Genomic DNA, 20,672 nt, shown 5'->3' on the forward strand with positions numbered 1-20,672 from the left:
TTGTTGCATATATGTCTAGGAATCCGAAAGCAATTCAATTTTAGCTTGGACGAGTTGATGTACATAATTATATTCAGTTGTCTTCAAAAGTTGACAGCAAGCCTGAGCTGTAATTTTTTCAAGGCTTCTGTGTATGATGCAAAGATMCTCTTCATGGAGCTGGTGTGCTAGACTTTGAAGAATGTTCATCTCCTCAGGAAGTCGTTAGTTCAGTGATTGGAATACATTTTTGCTCTTCCTGAGGACCCTCAGAAGGCCTAGGGGTAGGTTCCATTTTCAGGCAATAACTCATTTCTGAGCAGGTTGGAAGAGGCAGTCTCTCAGCTTTCACTGTAAGATAACTCAAAACAAATAGAGAAGACTTCTGACTTTCATGAATTAAGGTCCAAGTAACTCAGTGCGCAAAATTTTATCCACGTCTCACTTGATTGGAACTGTTGTGTTTCAATTCCCAGTGTCTGAATTTCAACAGAAAAATAGACTGCATATACTGAACTGCCCTTGTCATCTTGAATATCACTGTGCTTTCTTACAGCCTGCGACCTTATGAACCAAGGCATCCTGGCACTTGTCAGCTCCATTGGTTGCACGTCAGCCGGATCCCTGCAGTCGCTAGCAGATGCCATGCACATCCCTCACCTCTTCATCCAGCGCTCGACAGCAGGAACGCCAAGGAGCGGCTGCGGGCTCACACGGAGCAACCGCAACGACGACTACACGCTCTCTGTCCGTCCCCCTGTCTACTTAAACGATGTCATTTTGAGGGTGGTCACGGAATACGCCTGGCAAAAATTCATCATTTTTTATGATAATGAGTATGGTAAGTATTTATTTAGCAGGGTGATTGTTGTCAAATCCGTGATTCTTTTGCAAGCAATTGCATTAAATCTTTATACTCTTCCACTAGATTACATTTTGCCTGTGAATGTTTATGGTTCTATTAGCATTTCACATCGCCTCAGAAAAATCTATTTCTAAAATCCATCAACTTTTACAGGTTTACGTGATAATTTCTTTGCTAAAGTTAACTGGTAAATATAGAACTTCTCTGGCTTTCTGTTTTGTGAGTGTTTATGAAGCGTAAATGTTTTCCACGAGTTCTCTTTTTTGTTGGAATATAGATAAGACGTGTAAGATGACAATTTGAGAGAGAGCATATAAGATCTTGCATTTTGTAGAGTTGTTTTTTGTGTGATGAAACTCTCCTACTTACAGGCAAGTTCTACTGATTGCAAGTAGTTGCAGCAGTGGTGAATGTAGGAGAGAAACCTCAGCAAGAATGAGCTGGTATTTGTAAATGGAAAGCTGCTCGAGAGAACCTCTGCRAAAATACGTCTTTGAGGAAGAGGGACTGGAAAAGACAATGTTCCTTCTTTTTTGAGTGCGTTTAGTGTTCCTGAAATGTGCTGAATTGACAGTCCTTATATAATAGAGCAAATGTAACACAGGTGGCGTTGCAAATCAGACTGCACCATCAAACTTGGTGACTCAGTCAAGTTCTGTAAAGATATCTTCTAAGGCTGAGTAGATATATTGTAGTATAGATACATTATCTGACTAATTTTATCACCTTTTTCTATGGGAAATTGCTTTGAAAGCAGACCTGTTTTCTTCAGATGCATCTGTTATTCATAAGTAATCATGACGGGTTTGGATGAACATTTTAAAACTTATTTTCAAAGTTAGATTTTCAACTTGATAAAAAAAAAAAAAAAATGCTCACTTCAGTGATTTCCTGTGCATAATAACTGGCTCATTCAGGTCAGGTGTTATTGATTATTTTTTCTCCCTCCTGGCTATATAATAAATTCTAAAATTAGAATGATAAAAAATGATGAATAAGAGAATTTCTGTTTATAATATAGCAACACTGAAATGCACCAGTAATAGGATGAGGAGCACACATGCAAAAACAAATCTCTCCCTCTCTCTCTCAAAAGAGAGAGAGAGAGAGAGAGAGAGAGGTAGAAGCATACCATCACCTATCAAAAAACTTACAACAGAGTGTAATTGTTTTATGAGTTTCTGCACCTAAGTACCAGCGTACCTATGAACATAGTCATGCCAGCTAAAACACATATTGCATGTATATTTGACTATAAAAAACTTAAGTAAACTTTACAATTAATGAGTAATTCTGAATAATGATATTCACAAATACTAGTTTTGCATTACTGAAGTTGCATTATTGAAGTTGAGAATGCAGTTCAGACACCATGTCATTTTGTCCTTCACTTCTGGGTAAGAATTTTGTTATGGCAAAACTTATGTAATGGAGGTGCCTGTCTGCAAGGAGTAAGCTTCAGACCAATAGTTCATTCTGTGACACATGCTCCGCAGATGTGACATTAGACATATATTAAGTCTCTTCACCATCTGCTAAGCTGCTCTGACYTCAGTAGGCTATGGATAAAGCCGTACTGGACTAGACAAATTGATAATCTGACTTTGATCGCTATCATACGTACTAGAGAAAGGCACAAAAAATTCTGCATTCAGCATTTTTCAAGCTGTCTCCCTCCCTTCTGACCATCTGTGAGCTTTTTGTAGTTTGGTGCTTATACCATGAATAAAAAGCTTTTAAATCTAACATCAGCTTCAGGTTAACTTGGAACTCTGAATAGTGTTATTATCCACACGGCAATATGATCTGCTTTAAATCATGCTGAATCCTTGACTTCAACAGCCATCTTGAAACAGCAAACAGCTTCTATATTCCCTTTATGCATCGTGTATTTTCTTTATGAATTTTAAGTTGCTGATTTTACTGAATCTCCTCCTCCTCTTTTAATAGAGAAACAGAAAGCAGAAGTTTCAGATCACCATCCCTAACTCAAGGCTCCCCTCATTATCTTCATTATTAAGAGAGTTATTTTCTGTCTCTCCAGTCTCTTTCTCATGCTCAAATGCCTCTCTAATTTCTCACTAYCGTGTTTCAGGTGAAATTATTAGGCCTGACATAGTATTTTGCCTTTTCTTAATTCTTTTAGCCAGCTTTTGATGTATGGCAGCAGTTTTCTTCTTACTCAYGATGACATTATTTTCTTAGCAGTCCCTAGTGAGCAATCTTGCCAGGAGCTTTGTATAAATCTTAACAAGTTATGTCACTTTCTCCCCTTTTCCTGCTACTTTATTGATATACTCAACACATTTCTAGTATGTTAGCGGGGCACAGGTTTTCTTCCCATATTCTGTGTTGAGTAAACAGAGACTTGCCCAAAGAGAAAGCAAGGGCATGAAATCAGGAGCTGGGATCACATATTAATGGATTATAGAGTGGAGAAGGCTAAATTCAGTGTTGACCTTGTTTTGAACAGCAGATTGGACTAGATGACCTCCCGAGGGCCCATCTAACCTGAATTATGTGATGTTTGAGAAAATCATTCATTTAGATGAGTCTATAGACTGCAAGTCTATAGAGAGTTGGCCCAACGACATCAAGACAGCTTGGGGAAGGTGGGGAAGGGAACATTAGGATCATTGGGATTAGTTTCTATTTTGGAAATAAATCAATAATTGGATGTGCAGGCCCCAGAGTAAGGCGTCCAACTGGTCACATTGTCAGTGCAGCTAGGGATGGCTGCAGTCCCCTCCGGAAGCCACCACTCCTGAACTTGCCTGAGAGGATCTGCCRCAATGTTTGCTTCATTTTTACCCTCAGCTCATACAGACTGATAATCAAATTCTGTTTGGAAGCTTTGCTCAGTTTAACTGCTCACAGCAGTTAATATCAGACATTTTAATGAAATATTTCAATATTCAACATTAAAGTACGTGGGAGATCAACGCTTCTGTAGAATTAAATTCATATTTTTGAATGTGGAAGAGATTACTTGAATGTTTAAAGCTGAGCACATGCTCTAGTCCTTTGCAGAACTGACACTTGTGCAAACAGAGCTATTTCTTGCCCCAGCGGTTTTTGATATGTGGTGATCAGTCCTTCTCAAGTTATTTTTCGTAGCTTTAAATGATGTCTCCACAGCACTAAGTGGCACCTGAGAAGTAATGGGCATATAGATTCCAATATGAGTGAATTACTTAATTTTTTCCACTGTTGCTGTTTTTTAAGTTCTGAAACATGAAAATGCTGTTAGACTGACCAGTTCTGGTAATCAGAACRGTTTCATTAATTTCCCTTGTGAGAAATGATTTCTTGTAGTGATTTAATTTAACAATTTGTAACAAAACACTTCAGTTGTATTACTGAAATTATTTCCAGTAATATTTTTGCTATATGAAAGAAAATATCCCTTTCATATTTATAATAAATCTTCCTACGGTAAAGCTGGGCTCAAATCCAAAGTAAATACTGTGCTAATCCAGATTCCTTGCCCYGCTGAAAGAAGCGGGCAACCATTTCTGTGATAATTTATCAGTGTCATAGATTCTTAATTTTATGAATTGGAATTGCTTTTGACTTTGATCTTGCATTCTGTCGTAGACTGTTTTTCATTTTCAGAGAGTTAGAAGATTGTTTATAACTGGAACTATATCCTGCAGAACAGTTATTTGTCAAATGTGATCCTTTTGTTTAAAAAAAAAAAAAAAAGAAGAAGAAGAAAGAAAGAAAGAAAAGAAAGAAAGAAAAACATTTCCCCTCTTCCCCCGAAAACCCCACCGTTAAAATCATTGAAGGAAGCAATTACTTCATTAAGTCATAATTAGCCGGGTGCTAAAGAAGGGATGTAGAAATGTATCTTTGCCTTTCTCAACCTTCCATTAAAAGTACTATTATCCATGCAGCATGTACAAGACATTTACTTCATTAAAACAATCAAATTGGCTCATACTCTTCATTCTTGACTGCTCAGCTCAAATTATAGCATCACTGTACTGTAAAGAATGGCTATGCCTCTCCTTTTTAAATGCCAGTGCAGTGACTGGATGTTTCCTGTGCTAAGCCAGTGGATCCCACTGAACTCCTTAAGACCATCAACATGCTTTTCCGAGAAGGCTCATTCAGGCTGGACACCGTAGAAGTGTAGCTTATTAATATGGAAGTCATTAAGTTAACATTTGTAAAAAGAGCCACTGACACTTCTAAACATTTTGAACACACTTAGCTTGGTTGCATCGYCTTTGCTTCGCGGTTTCAAGTTTGAGGCAAACGGATCATAGTTTGGCACAGTAAATAATGGAAGTGCTGGCTCGCTACGGGCAGGCACCTGGCAATGGCCAGTCCCCAAGCATTCACGTGAAAAAGACCCTGACGTGTTCAAGCAATTAAACCACAAAGGGGGAACAAACGAAGTAGACGTTTGGAATCTGAACGTTTGAACCCGAGAGCGACTGACTTAGGGCCGCGCATCAGCAAGGGGCAAGCTTTTGCAATTCGTTTCGTACTCTTCAGACAGTTTACAGCTCACAGTATTTTCCAGGAATGCATTTGAGCTCACATACTTTCCTGTAGCAGTAAATTCTTTATGAAGAAGTGACGGAATCACTGCAAAAGCATAATTGTCAATTTTGTGCGATTTTACAGTGTAGGTATCTCTACATTTCTTAGATGAAAGGGAGAAACCTTAGCTGTTTGAAAACATTTATTTTTAATGTTTTGTTGGTGCCAAAGCAGATAGAAAGATTCTGCACTTTATCTAGACAAGTTAGGGGAATAAGATTGTTTCTGGGGAATGAATTTTGTCTTATTTGCTATTCTCTTTTATAGTAGTGGTAGTAATATTTTAAAATTCTKCTGTATTTTATATGCCAAAAAAAAAAAAAAAGTTACAGAACTCTGCTTCTCTGTCCAACATTCTGGTCTAACCTTGTGTTTTTCAACTTATCTCGCCTGTAATATGCAAACATCGTTGCTGATTTATGTCCTATTTATTGATTTCAGGAGAAATACGTCTTTGCTTTTTTTTGACTTTCCTACTAATTCCATGCATGTTTGGCTGTGGATTTTTGCTTGTCCCTTAGGTGGTAATTTATTTTTTTACTTTTGCAAAGAAATATCATTAAGGCCACTCTAAGGGGGATTTGGTCTGCTGAGGGAGGCAGTCTCTCATAGCAAGTAGAGGTTGAAAAAATAGTTGAAAATATCATTATCTCTGGAAGAGAAGGGAGAAGGTTAGCAAAAAGAAAAAGAAGGCATCTTTCTAACAAAAGCTTTCTTATGGAGCTCTTCTTGCCCCCTCAGCATACACAGGTTTGGGGGATTTTTGCAAACCTGAAAATGATGAAGGGAGTGCTGAGGGGCCTAGTCATGTCACTCAAGCTTAGTCTGAGGGAGGTTTGGGGATAAAGAAACCACAAGCTCGAGGAGGAGAACAGTGAGATCTGTAACACGGAAGATGCCAGCCAACAGAGAGGTCTGTGAAACTATGAAGTCCAAAGACAGTGCTTCGCCTTCCCCTGCCCCAGGAAGGTGGTGGTTTCCAAATAAACTAGGTGCAATGTAGCAGGATGGGAGTACTGTTCTTTAAAAGCCCTGGAGAAGAAGGGGTTATACCTGGAACTCAAAAGAGTGAGCTGCTTGAAGGGAGGTGCTGCCTATATTTTATGAGGGGTGATGCTCTGAGGTGATGCCCATCTACAAGTTTGAGCTTTGGATTCTTAGTCTCTCCTTTTCGAAAACCATAGAAAACAAATAATTCCATTGATGATTTCCTGCATAGAAACTTTCCAGAAATAAATATCAGATGACCATTCACAGAGATGTGCTTGGAACCATAAGATTTCAGATTACTTGAAGTTTTAATGCAAGTTTAATAAAGATTCATAAAAGACTCACATTCTCCTTAATCGATTGCAAATGCTCATAATTACCCTGAGGCTGTTTTCAGCTGCCTGATGACTATAATATTCTCAAGTCTGTCTCCAGACAGTCTTAAAGCTGTTTATTACTCATTTGGCTCCTTGCCAACTTCCTGCACTCATTTACTTCACTGTGCCTCAATAAACATATAATTAATTCAGGCTTATTATTGATTTTTTTTTTGCGTTAGTACTTATTCTGTTATCCAGATAAGAAAAGGGAACATGTATTTTTCATCTGTGTAACTTTAATATGTCACTTAATTATACAGCAAGCTGGCAACTATTTGTGAGAACTTCTGTAACAACTTGCTTTTGCTGGTTCACATACTTCTGGAAGTTGAGTATATTTTGGTTGGCTCTAAAATTGTTGAATTTCTGAGATAATTGAACTACTCTCTAATATTTTTCCAGTGAAACAATGGCCATGCAATGGCCATAATTATATCTAGAGTTTCACTGCTGAGATCAAAATAAAACTCTAGACGTTTTCCGAATACCTGTGTAATAGGTCATCTCTGTGAATGAGTAGCTAAATTAAAGTTTTGCAGACATACGAGGTTTCACCAGTGTGTGCAGTCTTCAAGCCTCAGAATAAAAGAAATTCTCTTAAGAATATTTGAGTATCTGAACTTTGCAATGATCTCTGCTGCTGTTTGCCAAGCATTTTTCAATACATTGTTTTAGTGTCTTTTCAGAAGTGCTAAAATTGAGCTTGTAAACTGATACTCTGGCAGCTAAATAAATGGAAAGTTTTCAAAAGAGAAAACTATTGAATAAAATACTTTGGATGCTGGATTAAAGAAATCATGCTRCCACTGGAAAAAAAGCATGAGGAAATATGTTAGGCATGTTGTGCTGGTCTTTAAAGCTGATGGTTGTGTAATAACAGCATAAAAGTCAGGTAGTTTTATAAATTGAAAAAGGATATTTCTCTCTGCCACATCAAGGAAAAGAGGAGAAAAGAGACAGGGAAAAGGTAGAAATTATTTGTTACAATATTTCTGAATCTTAGCTTAGCATTTTCAAAGCTTACGTTCTTCATATTGTCAGTCCACACGCAAAATCTTCCTGTTCCTGTCCTATAAACTTCTAATCAACTGAAAAAAAATTCCTGAGGAGCGGACTGATGCACGCTCAGAGAACAATTTGCCTGAAGTAAGGTTATAATACACTCTGTCACRTTGGTTTCGCTACCAGGAAGTGCTGTACAGACAGTTTCTGTGCTGCTGACCCCGACCTCCTTGGAAGGGGACGTATAGGCTGCACTTAAGAAAACCAGCAAGCAGCAGCGGTGACCTGAGGGAGAGCTGATGCACCGTGTACGCAGAAGTATAGATTACTTGCTATTAAATAATGATATATATAGAGAGAGTAGGTAAGGAGCTGAGTACTACAACTGGGTAGTATTTAAGTATAATTTTATAGAGCGTAATTTTATATTTTTGCTCTGTATTTATATCTTTTTATTTTACATGTAATTTAGAGGGCATTTTTAAAGAAGTGAGTAAATGCTGAAGGTGAATCAAGTGAAGCTCCAAGCTATTACTGTTTTTGGAAACAATGGATGGGAAAAATACATTTCTGTGCAAGATGTTGCTTTACTCAAAGGAAACTACTAGAAGCCTTTTGGAAGCCTCTGATGCAAGTTGTAGTCAAAATGAAATAAATGAGATAAAAAGCAGATCAGAGTCAAAAGTACGTGATTATACAATTGATTGGATTATCACCTTCCAAAAGTGTGTTATCTGGCTCCTTTTTYTATTTTAAAGAAGTTAAGGTAGCAGCTGATACCCTCATGGATTAGTTCTAGCTTCAATTTTATTTCTTTTTTATCCTTTGATTCTTTTTCTCCCCTTTTTTTCCAGTTAAAAGACTGAGAAACTCAAAGGAAAAAAATCTTGTGTCAGTCACCAGTAGGGTTGGAAACGAAGGCTTGCAAGATTTGGAAACTGCAGAAGTTAGTGTGCCTTCTCCAACATTGATTCAGCTACCTGAGATTGTCTATGTATTTTTTTCTTCATTTAAAGCATAATTTCTATTAATTGAAGTATAGCATGAAACACAAAGTAGCTTATGTGGAAGATTCTTTAAAATAAGGATTTCCTAGCCATTTCAGTCATGCGGCAATAGTTCATATCAAATTACGCAGTTAGTTACTTGCTTCTCTTGTAGATTGAAATGGAAAGATATAGTCGTCAAAATGGATAACACCAGAAYGTCTGCATATTTTTCTTCCTTTTTCCTGACTGAATGACATTAAGAAATTTGAGAGAGATTTTTATTTTTCTTTGCATTTATAGATTTCAGAAAATTACAAATGAGAAAGAGTAAAAGTCACAGTTCACAGCTCTTTGGTTTCTCTGTGGAATTGTCCTCCACATAGCTTTGATAATACAGACAAGATTTTATATGTAATTCAGCATTTGAGCTTAAATTTGTTTATGAGCTTGAACTACTGCTATATTTTATGAAGTTAGACAATTTACCTGCAATAGTTTCCTTTCAGTTTCCAAATGCTAATTAAAAAATCCTATAACAGCCCTATATTTTTTTTTGTTTAGTTTGCTTTTAGTTTGGAAGTCCATTGAATTACACAAAATCATAACTAGTGAGAGGAAATTGCACTGCTGTGAAAGCAGGATGAAAGATTGATATTGAATCATCATGCTAAACTGCCGTTTTCCCTCTAAATCTTAACCACCTTAATAAATGTCAACACGCACAGAGGAGCGTGAACATTTTGCTCAATGCTTTGAGGGGAGYAGTAGCATTGTCAGAGTCCAGCCAGAGCTGTGCATCTCCCTTGTGTGCAGTGCATTTCCGTAATTAATAGTTGCTGTCAGATTTGCCATCATTGTGTAAGAAAGAATCACTGCACTGGACTTAAAGCTCTCTTGATAAGAATTTGAACAGTGTCATTTGTTACACAGTAGCTTTTCTCATCAACTGAACAAATAAAGTGGTCTTTTCTGTAAATCAGCCAGTGAATATTTATGACAGGTGCATTCACCTTTGCTGCCACAGCTGAATCAGGTGGTATTTATCATCTGAGCAGACTATGAGGAAAATGTTCACGGATCTAAAATGGTATAAGAGAGGATGAGCTAATGACTGTAAACCAGTTTTCAGATAGCCAAACTGCTCAATAGCAGTGGGTGCCTTGTAATTTAGGTGGAATTCAATGACAGAAGAGGATGGGTTAATTTATTACTGTTGTTGAACAGTGCCATCTTTCTCTTCTCCTGGTTATAGTGTGATTTGAAGAAGAAAAAAAAAAAAATCTACTTCTCACTTACAGTTTCTCATTTTTAATAAGAACGTGTAAGTGGCATTTAGCGTGTGAGGTGTTAATATATTCGCTGTTTGTTGTGTGTGGCATGTAATGGCACACTGAGTGTACATGCTTTTTTTGCTTTATGAGAGGTTTAAACCCACCATGTTTTGTTCTAAGATGTTCTGATCATTAGACTTTTGCCTAAGAATGAATAGGGGAATTGTTCCTGCTCAAACTATTCCCCTGCATAGTAACAAAGATGCAGAAGAGAACAAGGGAGAGCCTGGTCTGTGGTACAGTGATGATGAAACTCTTGGGGAAGGAGCAAATTTTATTTTTTGATATTTTATTTTTTTTCAAGATCAGGAAGGAAAAGTCACTCTCTGCTCTTTTCAGATGTATCACACAAACAGTGTAGCAACCTCAGTAAGAAGAGACCAAAGACACAATTTCTCCCATAATCTGATGTTGAAGTTTCCTGAGATGTGGGAAAGCTGTGGAATTTAAATCCCTTCAATCTTCTGAAAGCATTTACTTTTTTCCCTATCACTTGGCTGTGCACATTTCCAAACTGCTGAGCTTGCCATTAAATAGTGCCATTGGTTTGTGCCAGGTAAGGTTCTCCTTACCTGCCGAACTCCTGCCCAGTTGGGCTTTTGAGGAGATTTAGGTGTAAGTATGTGAAGGATAGCAGTTTGCTCTGCTTTGAGCATGCTCTCCAGGAGCACTGAAGATACTTGCATGTATCTCATGGTCTTTCTGGAACCGCAAAGTTTATTAAATGGATAGACTATGTGGATTTAGATGCTTCCATTCCCTTTGACCTGCATGTCATTTGTAAAGGGCTTTTTTAGGTCCTCAATAACTCACACTGTAATGAGAAGTCTGTAGTAAAGCTGCATCTAAATTCTGATCTCTTTTCAACTCCCTTCATGCTGAGTTACAYGCATTTGAATATATCATTGATGTCCTCAGAGCTGAAGAGCCTGTGGGCCTTGCGCTCGCCCGCACGGGGTGCTTCGCACGTGCCACTCAGCTGTACAGTGCGGGTGCAGTCTGGCTAGTGAGTCCTGGGTTGGATCTTCTGTGCACCAGCAGTGGGGACCTTGTACTTGGGACCTGGTTATAGACCCTTTGGGCCAACCACCTTGCAGCAACATAGTGTGAATGGGCAATCAGGGTACTAGCCCCATACATTGTTTTTGTTTAGCTTGAGCCGACTTGTTCAGTCAACCATGCTTTGATTGAAAAGAGAATGGTTATAAAGTTTCTTTTAAATTTTCAACCTACTTTAACTTTATGGCTGATGTTGACTATCTGACTGCAGCAGGATGCTTTGTTGTTGTGTACATGCGTAAAGCTCCAGTGGTGGCTKTGCAGTAAATGCAAAAAAAGTAATACTAACTGTCAGTGGCATGGAATTGGGAGAGGAGATGGTAACTTTGKCAATAGCACTGGTCTGCCTCTAGATGATGACTTTGGCTCTCTTCAGTAAGGAGAATTATTAATATTGGTGATAATAGGCAGCTCTCCTACATTTCTGGAGGTGATTGTGACTCATCTGATTTTAAATAGAAAATAGAAATGCATCTTCTGGCTGGGCGACGGGTTGGCTAGCAAATTCAGGGCGAGAAACACCTGTGTTCCAGACATGAACAGTTCTGTGTCTCTGCAACGGTGCCATCTGTGCTACAGGTTGCTTGCCAGCTTTTCCTACAGAAGGAGCTTATCTATTAGAAAGATGATTCCACAGAGCGGTGTGGAAATGTGCCACTTTCAGACAATCCACGCAGGAAAGATAATGCTGCCCATTCARTGGTAGCATCTGTTCTTTGGCATACATTTTGAATATGATCATTGCTGCTGAAACACTGGAAGCACCATCGTAATTTAAATGGCATTTAACTAACAGGGTGTTTCTATCTGCTCTCTGCTGTTTCACAGCAGCAGGTGAGCATCCCCAACATCTTCATTTCACTACTTGGTAAGCTGAGGTACAAGCCGAGTATGTGTTTATTTCCGGCCTCCTGCGCTGTGTTTTGTCAGTGGCGTAGGCAGAAGTAGTAAAGAAGTTTCACGARTCACGGTTTGATATCCTTTCTATTAGAACAGTGCTGATCTAAAAGCTGATCATGTTGGTGTCATGCACGCACCGATAAACTACTGGAACGATCACCTAATGAATATGCACCTGTAGAAYAAGCCCAGCACCTCTGTGCCTTCCGTTCCTTCGTCCTGCGAGGGTTCAGCGCGTTTGTGTTGTTCTTTGGTTGCACGTGTGGGTGGGTAGGTAGGTAGGTAGGTATCCATCGCGGCAAGTAAAACAAAGCAGTCTGATCGTGTCATCTGGCTGCTGGGACAACACAAATTACAGRCTGTGAGCCGATAATTTCTGCATGTTTATGAAGTCTAGTCAACTGAAATCGTGGTTTTGTTTTGAAAATAAAATTTCCTTTGGCGGTTCCTGCCTTTATCTGCTGCGGTGTCAGAGAAGGTTATATGGATGTATTCTGTGGAATTTAAATTTTTAAAAAGGCTTTCCTAGTCAAAGTCATTTTTCCCTTGATATTTTGATGGTATATGTAGGTTCCATCTACATACGTATTTGAGTAGTTTTGGCTACAACTGGTCAGTTTTTATCCAGTTTTTATTCCATTTGTCCAGATGTTGAGTGATTCGCAAATTGGGGTAACTTCAGCAGCTTTAGGATGGAGGGGTTAAAGTAGAAAGAAGTTATATTATCATTTGCATAGAACTAGATATATTTGTAACTGCTCAAATAATCTTGTTGCTTCTTAATTTAGTGTTTAAGTGCCAAAAAAAATTTCTAACAGCTCTGATTAGACTGAATTTAATTTTCCTGATTTAGATATTAAATAGAAGCTGTAATTAGCAGCTGATTCTCTTATGGAACTTTATTTTAGGATAAGCGTGGATTTTATTCGCGTTTGAACCGTCCTTCAAGCGCTCGGTAACCGCAGTGTTTGGGCAGCGCCTGAAGAACGTAGTTGCAGCGCTGAATGCCTAAAATCGCCCCTATTTCTGGGCCRTTCCCCGTGTTTTAGAGCTCTGGCCACGAGGCCCGGCTTGCTGCTCGTGGCCGCCTGACTTCCAAGGCTCTGCGCGCTGATTTTCGCGGCCTGCTTAGCTGTAAAGCGTTTCCCGGCCCTTTCTTTCCCTGCCTCAGGTCAGCGCAGCGACGCGGCGCGCCCGGCTCTGTGCGAAGGCTCGGCGGGGCCGGGCGTAGCGGCGGCAGCGGCGTCCCCCCGCTCCGACCCTGGCCGATGTCACCCGGCGGCGGGAGCTGCACTTGCGACGTCCCCGTCGCCCTCCCCTCCCCTCCCTCCGGTGGTGCTGGGGGAGGACGCYGGGGGGAAGCAGCTTTTTGGGGGAAAGACGGGAGCAGGTCCGCAGGGGCCAGCGGGCCCCTCCGGGGAGCTGGCGGCCTCCGGAGACCCAGAAAAGGCCAAAAAATGGCGATGGCGAGGGAGGGGATCGGTGTGGGGGGCACTGGCCGTGCCCAGGGGGTTTCTTGAGCCCTAGGGGCCCTGCTCCTAACTGGGGAAGGCTAAAACTAAAAGTATAGCAGCAGRGGAAGAGTAGTTTAKTTTATTTTATTTTTTATTTTTTTAAAAAAGACGCTCTAGTCACTTCTAGTGTTCTCTATTTTAAAAAAGCTAAGTTTCTAGTTCTTGTTTCAATAAAACCCTTCAGAAGAAGAGAGGGGGGAAAAAAAAGGAGTAAGTTTATTTGGAGGGTTAGTATTTGGTAGCTGGATCCTTCCTCTCCGAGCCCCCTTTTAAGGCAGGTTTCGCCGGAACGCTCCAGAAAGTTCTGCCGGAGCAGCCGGCTGCGGAGGCGTCTGTTGGGCGCAGCCGGCACGCGGTTTGGGACAGCAGAACTGAAAAGGTTTCTGTGCCTTTTTACCGCTTCGCTAATTAACGTCTTGGTGGGYTTTTTTGATATTCCTAGATATCCGTGGCATACAGGAGTTTTTGGACAAAGTGTCTCAGCAAGGAATGGATGTTGCCTTGCAGAAAGTAGAAAACAACATCAACAAAATGATCACGGGGCTCTTTGCCACGATGCGGATAGAAGAGCTGAACCGCTACCGGGACACGCTGAGACGGGCAATTCTTGTCATGAACCCATCGACGGCCAAATCTTTCATAACAGAGGTATGTGTCTGGCCATGGTAACRTCTCCCTTTCTCCTTACCAAGACTGCTATAGTTTGTGAGAAGATTCAGCTTATTTGACTTCATAGAAACGTAAATAGTTAAGTATTCTCTTTTTTTAAGTTCATCAGGTGTTTTTTATGCCCATAATTGTGCATCCAGAACAGAGTATAGCTGCATTCAGCATGAACAAAAGCATTTAGGAAGTATGCAGTATTAGGTCTCAAATTTCTTTTGAATGTTCACGGATATTGTATTGCTATTTCCTTGCTTGCGTCCATTCCTAAAACACTTTCCAGCTGATAATTATCTTATTTTTTACTGTTACGTATGACTGAGTAGTAGTAGGGCGATGGAATTATAAATATGAAGGCCTAGATCTGAATGAAGAATTTATGATAAGGTAAGGCTATACTTACATATGTAAACAGAAATTGCAAACAATATGCACCAAATTTTCAAAATGTTCTTCAGGATTTAGAGAGATGACTTCTACAGCACATTTAACTCCATAATTGCATAATGTTTTTTTTTTTTTTTTTTATGTAACAGAGTTCTTCTTACCTAGCACTGTGCTATTTCACATGTGTTTACGTGAAGATACAGTCTTCCCTTCATTGTCAACCTATTGTTAGAGATTTTTCTTTTTTTTTCCTGTCCCGTAGAAATATACTTTCTCTCTGTAATAAATTTTCTTTGACTGGATGTATTTGTAGCTTGCGTAATTTTTCTTCAACTTTCCTATTGCCTTGGTCATGAAAAATAGAGGCTTAAAAACTAACTGTACACATGTGGTCTCAAGTAAACRCCTTTGAACAGGACAGAGTTGATAAGAGGTTTTTTGAGCTTTTGTTTGTTTGTTTTTTGGCTAGGTGTTCTGATGTCCTCATTACACACTGAAGCTTGCTAATTCTGAGTAATGAGGATTTGCTACACTATCCAAATGTTTGCGGTGCCTTGTAGGATGTGAACAGTTTGTGGACGTGTTTCAGATTGTTCTGCACTGTTTTCATCATCCAACTTGCAGGGTTTTTTTTTTTCTTAAAATGGAGCTGTAAGATATTTCACATTTCAATCTGAAAGCGGCAGAGTCAAGACTCTAATAACTCAGTGAGACAAAACTCCTATATTGCTCCTAAAAAGAGACACTATCTTTAAAAGTATACCTACTTTATCATCGTTAATTTTTACTTGCTTGATTGTGGTAATGAAGTCACTGTTATCTCTTTGGATTGCAGGCACTGACCTTTAAAGCCTTTTAAAAAAAAACCCACACCCTGGGTAACTAAAACAAATTGCACAAGCTTCATGTATGAACTGCCAAGAAATTATGCCACTTTAAAGAGTTCTCATTTTGTCATTCTTCTTTTCTGGTAAGACTGCTGTGTTGTTCATTATCTTCTTTTGTGAGCAAGGTTCAAGGAGAGAATCTCGCGTTGGGCCAACCATCCTGGTTTTGCCTGCATAACATTTCTTTCAGGTACGAAGTGTGATTAACAAAAATTGACAGCAGAAGCCTCAGTAGAAACAGTTGCTTAAAGAGAAGCAAGTTTACTAGTATACTTTATTACTGTTGGTGTGGGGGCTCCTATAGGTGTTGTCTGCACAAGGAGAAATTTGCTGGAATAGCTTTGCCAGTAAATACATACATATGTATGTACGTGTGTGTGTGTATATATATATGTGTGTGTATCTCTGAAACCTGTTATTTTGGTGTTTAACCAGCAGCTGTACTGTATGGGCAAACAAATTATAAAATCTATGGACTGTCAATGCATTAAGATAGTCCAAAATAGTTTGAGTGTGGACACACTTATTCCAAAGAGTATGCCTTGTGCCTATTTATTTTATCTTTGGAGTTCAGTTTAACCTTGTGGAGTTAGCATGCCAACATATGGACTTAATAAGAAGCAATTGCATATGTAGACAGACCCTCAATTTTTTATGGCTTTTCTGTCCAGGAGATGCATTTAGCTTCCTAGCTGGATTCAGCTGCCAGTTTCTCTCTCCAGACTTCACATCTCAAATAGTCTCTGTGGCTTGGTGCCTTCTTCTTGGACTACTGATTTGGCTGAACCCCCTCATTGTTTAGCTGAGAAGAGGGCTCATTCACTCTGCAACAGCTGTAGTAAGCGTGGGCTTGATTATTATGCAAGTAACAACTTTTCCAGGGTAAACAGTCAGACACTAGCCTGTGTAAATAGGCATTCTGCAAATTGAAGATTCCGTGTGATAGAATTTATCTGTGTTCTGACTCTTTGAATATTTATTTATAAATAAGAGCATTGTGGCTCTGAGTTTTCTATTTTGTTTTTTTTAAGCAACTTTGCTTTTTCTTTTAGATCTGATCCCTTCTTTCTCTCCAGCTTTTGTATCTCTAGAGCTTGCAGAGATGAGGTCTCTGCTTAAATACTCAAGAAAATGGAGGTCAAGATATATAATACACTGTTCTGGCTGTAGGGGTGGTAGGTAAAAGCTGTTTTTAACAGTTATGTAATAATTTGCCCTCTGTAGGGCATGAAAAGTTAGGAAGACTTGGGATGAGGAGCAGATACCACTACTTCTCTCCTTGTGGGCTAAAAGAATGATATAAAGAGGGAGAGAGAGATTAGCCAAACTCTCTTCTGTTCATCGCTGTGAGCAGAGGATGGAGGAGTAGGAGGCTGTGCCAAAACAGGAGCATCCAGTGGGGTTAGGAGTTTGGAGGCATGGAAGTAGCAGAGATCAGGATCTCTCCTCGGATCAGTTTATGGAAGCATCTGGGAGAATCCTGTAGCAGGGATGCACTGGTGAATACTGGAATTTTCAGGAGGGTAAAATCTTTCTGTGCTTTCCAGTAATCATCCGGTTCCCATTGGTGAAGCAAAATACTCCCGTCCAGTGTTTTTTGATTGCTGAAAATCTCCTCTCAACCAACCATCCTGCACCAAAACTGCTATTAGCCAAGAGCACTGGTGACTAATGTGAGCTGAGGCACTTGCTTTTTGTTTTGTGTTTTGTGTGTACTCTTCTGATCTGCAAGGGACTTTGAGGATAAGAGAAGCCATGTGGGGGATGAGGAATAGTAACCTGTAAACTCAACATAACAACAAAGCTCCAGCGTCAAGTGACACAAGGCCAGGATGGAAAGAAAGAGGAAGAATAGCCTGCTGTGYTCCAGCAAATACACAGGAGAGGGAGGGGTGGAGAGGGGGGGAGGAGGTACAAAACAAAACAAAACAAACAGAGCAAGGACTCTTTGGGGCACAAAAGTAACTACCTCCCTGTCAGTCATGGTGGGCAGGCATTTCAGCAAAGCAATAGGGAAGGCTTAGAAAAGAGAACAGAGGAATTACCTAGTATTGAGCCTGCTTTGCAAAGCAGAGACTTCTGCAGCCAAGTATGAGAAGCTCGAGTAGGAGAAGGAACAGGCCAGCAAACTGCAGCTCGAGTGGCGATTTTGGGAGAAAGCATTACAACTTTGGGGGAGCCAGTTGTCCTCAGTAGGGTCAAATTACTGCCAGTACAGTTCTGCTTACAACTTTGTCTATTTACTAGGGAAGCTACCTTATCAACTAAGAACAGAGAAAATAAAGTGTTATTTTGTGCAAAGACTCCAGGAGCCAATAAGAGGCTACAGGAGATGGGTGATGCAGCTGATTCAATTTWCAGATGTAGCAGAAGAAAACTATGTTGACTAGCAGAAGCCTCTACAAGGTAAAAATCCAGTAAGCCATGGGAGAGAGAAGCCTAGCTTCAGCCAGGGATTTGGCTGGAGTTCGACAGTCAGGATCTGGAGGATCGTGGTAGAGAAGCTGTATATACTGACACTTCCAGCTGTCARTTCTTCCCTTTGACAGAGGGGTTACCACCCCAGAAACAAACTTGGCAGATGCGAACGTATACCTTGCTGCCACTCACCAGGTCCCTGCCGTTGGTTCTGTTGGCAGGGTAGTGACCTCCTACAGAAGCGGAGATAACAAGAAGTGTTAATACTTCTGACTGCAGCAGCRAGATTCGTCAGAGTTTATTTAGCAAAAACTTCAGAGCATTGGCAACATGTATCAGCCAGCAAAGCTCTCGTGAGGGCTTGAGAGTTTCAAGCCATCAGTGTAGTGAATGTCATCCGTTCCCATACCAGCTTCAGCTGTTTTCCTCACTCTACCATGTGTTTTTTTTAAAATTAAGAATATTAAACTTTTGTTATTCCAGAGCCTAAGTTCTGCAATAAACCAAAGCTATTGAGCCCTATATTACGAGAACTTCAAGCATGCAGGTAATTATGCTGGAGATACTGGAAATGTTTACTGTTAAATACCTATATAAAGTGTCACACATCACAGAATTGGGGCCAGAGTAGTCAACATCTCATGAAATTGTGCAAGGTTCTTTTACTCAAACTAATGGACAGTGCATTAGTGCCTATATAAAAATATATACAACAAAACTAGTTACAGATTTCAGTTGGCAAATCTGAGAGTTTTGCCAAAAGTCCTGCGTGTCAACTGGTGTRTATGCAGGCATTGTTATTTTACCAACCTCTGTAGGTGCCATCTTATTTGTCTGTGTTCCCCCTCAAATCAGAGAGTTTAAAATTATGTAGCTGTTAGGCATTAGTACAATTTACCGTGCATGGTTTCTGCAAATTAAAACACGCTTTTTCTACTGCAAGCTGATATGGGACCATTACTATGGTAAGGTTAGGATGAAGAGAAGCTACTCTACTACTTTCATAAATGAAAGAACTCTTTATAAATGAAAATTTAAAGTAGACAGGGAAAATAGAATAAAGCATGTAAATGAAGTACTTCATTTATTGCCGTGTGTGTGAGTGAAACAGAGAAAAGTGAATATGTATAGAGCAAATATAATTTAAAAATTCTTTATCTTATTGAATCTCAGCTGTGCTTTTTCTAAAGGCTACTGTGAATAGAATGAGAAGTAGCATTTATTCAATATGATTACATTGATTCTGTTGGTAAATGCCCTTTTTTCTGATTATGCCCTCTGTTGGAAATAATAGGGCATTTTAAGTTAAAGTATTTGAATAAATGTAATTTTTTTGCATGGTGATACTCTTATTGTTTTACCAGGCTTCAACTTTAGATCTGACTATGTAGCAAATCATGAGTCATTGAGAGTTGAGACAAGGTTTTGCTATAGTGTGATGCAATATTCCAAGCACGCTTAATTTCTTTAAGCAATTTATTTGCTGAGAAATAGGAAAGACTAGTCAACTTTTTCTCTGCAGGGTTCATTCAGCCTTTTTGTGTCCAAGGTTCATGGAAGTTCARTCTCTTTTTCCCTTTATTCTATGATGTTGTCCTGAGTTTTACACACGTTCTAAGGGATGTAAAAATGACATTTGTCTGTGTTTTGGTCTTCTGTTTCTTTTTACTAATAGGGAAAATTATCCTGTCAAGAGCATTGATAGATAGACGTGACTTGAAATGAATTTAACTAGAAAATATAAGTTAAGAATCACAGTGCCTGCATGCTACTTCCACTGAAAACTGAGGCAAAATTTCTGTAGCTTTCAGCGCGAGCAAGTGGCCATGGTTTCAGTTTGGTCTTGGATGCCATGGTAGAATGACTTTCGCRTATCTAATAGGAAGAGATAGATTCCAAATAGATATCGACACCATGTAATTAGCTCTTAAGGAGATATTATCGTCTAATGCAGATCTCAGTACCCTTGAACTGCATGTGTTACCTTGCCTCTTTTTGCTGCACAACTGTTTTGGTAACTCAGCAAGGGCTGGTAGCTACTGCTTGCCACTGATGCCTCTTTAAGATGTTGCAAATCCAAGCTCCTGATCTTGTGCCATTTAAAATATTTGTGTTTGCCTTGTTTGGCTTGTATCAYATACAGCCAACTCAGGTGGACTCAAGGGCAAGCATCAGATGGGGCGAGCCGGATTCTCCTCCTCTTTCTGCCRCTCGTGTGCTATGTGATTTTTGAACGTTTTATTGAGTCACGCTTTCATTAGTTGTTCCCTTGATAAAAAGTGAGAATAATGCCTGCATACCTATGTAGAGTGTGAGAACTAAATAGTAATATTATTTTGTGTACATCCATATGTTTGCTCTAAAGGTAAAAGCATATTCATCTGCTGTCTAAAACTCACAGGATTTTGTATTTAATGAACTCTATTACCTAAAGAGTTACTGCTTGTCAAAGCAACATGGAGACTGGACCAGCAGGGATTTGTCAGGTAAATTCAGCAGTGAAGAGGTCTTCCAGTGGCAGATCGGAGAAGCCTCCTCACATCGCAGAGGAACCCTATTGCATTTTTCATTAAGCTGGTAGATGGCTTGTTGACTTGTCACRTTTGTATGTAGATCACCATTTTCTGGGGACTGATGAGTGTTTCCTGCTGGTAGCTAGTTGTTGGTAATAAAAATGAGAAAGGTAATTTTTCAGTCTTGCAGATATGAAGGACCACTGTCTTCAGAGATTTTCGGTGTTTTTTTTTTTTTTTC

The 20,672-nt window shown here is 39.6% G+C and overlaps 1 protein-coding gene across 1 annotated transcript in view; it reads left to right on the forward strand.

Moving 5' to 3' along the window:
- GRID2 (glutamate ionotropic receptor delta type subunit 2) overlaps window positions 1-20,672 on the forward strand; it is a 689,884-nt gene that overhangs the window by 400,078 nt on the left and 269,134 nt on the right. Inside the window, exons 3-4 of the mRNA XM_085299928.1 lie at window positions 536-820; window positions 14,006-14,211. Coding sequence (XP_085156054.1) covers window positions 536-820; window positions 14,006-14,211 — 491 coding nt within the window. The remainder of the gene's footprint in view (window positions 1-535; window positions 821-14,005; window positions 14,212-20,672) is intronic.

This window comes from Rhea americana, unplaced genomic scaffold, assembly GCF_003343005.1.
Source record: "Rhea americana isolate MKP2758 unplaced genomic scaffold, rheAme1 scaffold_157, whole genome shotgun sequence".
Taxonomy (NCBI): domain Eukaryota; kingdom Metazoa; phylum Chordata; class Aves; order Rheiformes; family Rheidae; genus Rhea; species Rhea americana.